Below are 2,274 nucleotides of genomic sequence, written 5' to 3'. Positions count from 1 at the left end.
TGTCAAACTCCTGACCTCAAGTGATCCCCCCTCCTTGGCCTCCCAAAGTGCTGAGATTACAGGCTTGAGCCACCGTGCTCGGCCATTCTTATAATTACTTTTTAAATTGTTAATTTTTTAACACCTCACTTCTTTGTTCATATGCTTTTTCCTCCACAGCTGAATGTGAAGAAAGGAAGTTTTGTAGCTAAAATAATAAAAGTGATTAATTTTTACTTGGTGTGTACTCTGACAATAACATTGAATATTATGATGAAGGTAAGTAACTCTCTGGGATTCATATAGTAAAACAAAATGAATAATGAAGTATATTGGACTAAATTTTAATGAGAATAATGAGATAGCACAGTAATAGAGTTTGAACAGTATAATTTTGAGTTAAACAATAATCATAACTAGCATATTGGGTGAGAAAGTAGGATTCTGATTCTTTTCTGTATATAGTTAAAAAGAAAAAGGGAATGCATATTTTTCATTAAGTTAAAAATGTCACCATATGGAATAAAGTGAGACAAATGAAAAGTGTTTAGAAGAGTGGGTGAGTTACTTGAGCCTGGTGGGATAAGGTTGAAATGTTCTTGATCACCTGAGGTTAGGAGTTTGAGACCAGGTTGGCCAACATGGTGAAACCCCATCTCTACTAAAAATACAAAAAATTAGCTGGGCGTGGTGGTACGCGTCTGTAATCCCAGCTACTCAGGAGGCTGAGGCAGGAGAATCGCTTGAACCTGGGAGGCAGAGGTTGCGGTGAGCCAAGATCATACCGTTGCACTCCAGCCTGGGCAACAAGAATGAAACTCTGTCTCAAAAAAAAAAAAAAAGAAAAGAAAAAAAGAAATGTTCTTACTACCCCATTGTAGTTTATGCTTCAACATAAAATCATGGGATTGATTTATGTCAGTAAATCTCCTTGCTTCATAGTCGTACCATATATTATTTATTCATATTTTTGTTTTGTAGTCTTGTTGTGTTTTCTGTCTCTAGTATTGGGGAAAGCATGTGCTTGTAAGCATAGCTAATATTTCTTTGTTTAACTGGTGTTTTTCTCTTCTAGATGTTTGTCCCACACAAAGAAAATGGGCACATGCTGAAATTCCTTGAAGTAAAATTTGGACTAAATATGACTAAGTAAGTTTTAGATTATGTAAGTTTACCTAAATTGATACCACTTAGACAATAAAGATAAAAAAACTTCAATGGCCGGGCATAGTGGCTCACATCTGTAATCCTAGCACTTTGGGAGGCTGAGGCGGGTAGTTCATGACCACTTGGGCAACATGGCAAAACCCTGTCTCTACAAAAATCCAACCAAAAAAAAAAAAAAAAGTAGCTGGGTGTGGTGGTGCAAGCCTGTGGTCCCAGTTATTTAGGAAGCTGAGGTAGGAAGACCACCTGAGCCTGGGAGGTGGAGGTTGTAGTGAGCCAAGATCGTGCCAGTGCACCCCAGCCCGGGCGACAGTGAGACCCTGTCTTAAGAAAGAAAAAAAAAAAGAAAAGAAAAAAAAAACCTTAGAATGTGTTTACCACATTGTTAAACTTTATTTAACATTTTATTCTAAACCCAATGATTTAAGTAGACATTCTCAATCCATCAGTGAGCATTCCTAAACATTACTCCATCTCTAACATCCTTCCCCACAGCTAGGGATTGAGGATAGGAGTTTAGAGATGGATGAGAAATGAGGACGCAGATAAACATATATACAACCAGGAGTCTTGTTGACCATACTTAGGGCCAAAAAATGTTTATCCTGATTCATACTGCTCAAAAGGTTTACATTTCAAATTTTATGATTTATCTTAATAAGTAGGTATCTCTTTTTTAAGTGGGTCCTAGTTGAGTTACACTTGTCAATATAGAGTAGGTCTATCCAATAATAATATGTGAACCACTTATGTACTTGTAATTTTCTAGTAGCCGTATTTTTAAAAATACAAAGAAACAAGTGAAATTAATTTTAACATATTTTCTCTAATATATAAAAATAATTTGTAAACAATGTAAAAATTATTAAGGATATATTTTGTTTTTCAAATCATTATTTTGCTCTTCTTTTCTTTGAAATCCTGGGTATATTTTGTACTTAAAGTATGTCTCAATTTGAATTGGCCACATTTCAGCTGTTTAAAAATCTCATGTCTCTAGTAGCTACCATATTTGACAATGCATTTGTAGAGGTTAGCCAGCTGAATTGTTTGTTGTCTTCTAGATAAAGATAGAAACCAAAATTCCCTAAAAACTATATTGGGCTTTAGAGATGGTCACGTTACTTG

General features: G+C 35.3%; 1 protein-coding gene across 1 annotated transcript in view; it reads left to right on the top strand.

Moving 5' to 3' along the window:
* Positions 1–2,274, top strand: part of DPY19L4 (dpy-19-like 4 (C. elegans)) — a 78,083-nt gene that overhangs the window by 53,137 nt on the left and 22,672 nt on the right. Inside the window, exons 9-10 of the mRNA XM_011937200.1 lie at positions 160–258; positions 1,055–1,128. Of these exons, the coding sequence (XP_011792590.1) occupies positions 160–258; positions 1,055–1,128 (173 nt within the window). The remainder of the gene's footprint in view (positions 1–159; positions 259–1,054; positions 1,129–2,274) is intronic.

The sequence above is a fragment of the Colobus angolensis genome, unplaced genomic scaffold, assembly GCF_000951035.1.
Source record: "Colobus angolensis palliatus isolate OR3802 unplaced genomic scaffold, Cang.pa_1.0 Scaffold16, whole genome shotgun sequence".
Classification (NCBI taxonomy): domain Eukaryota; kingdom Metazoa; phylum Chordata; class Mammalia; order Primates; family Cercopithecidae; genus Colobus; species Colobus angolensis.
The sequence above is the reverse complement of the archived record's forward strand: the minus strand, read 5'-3'. Positions and strand labels throughout refer to the sequence as shown.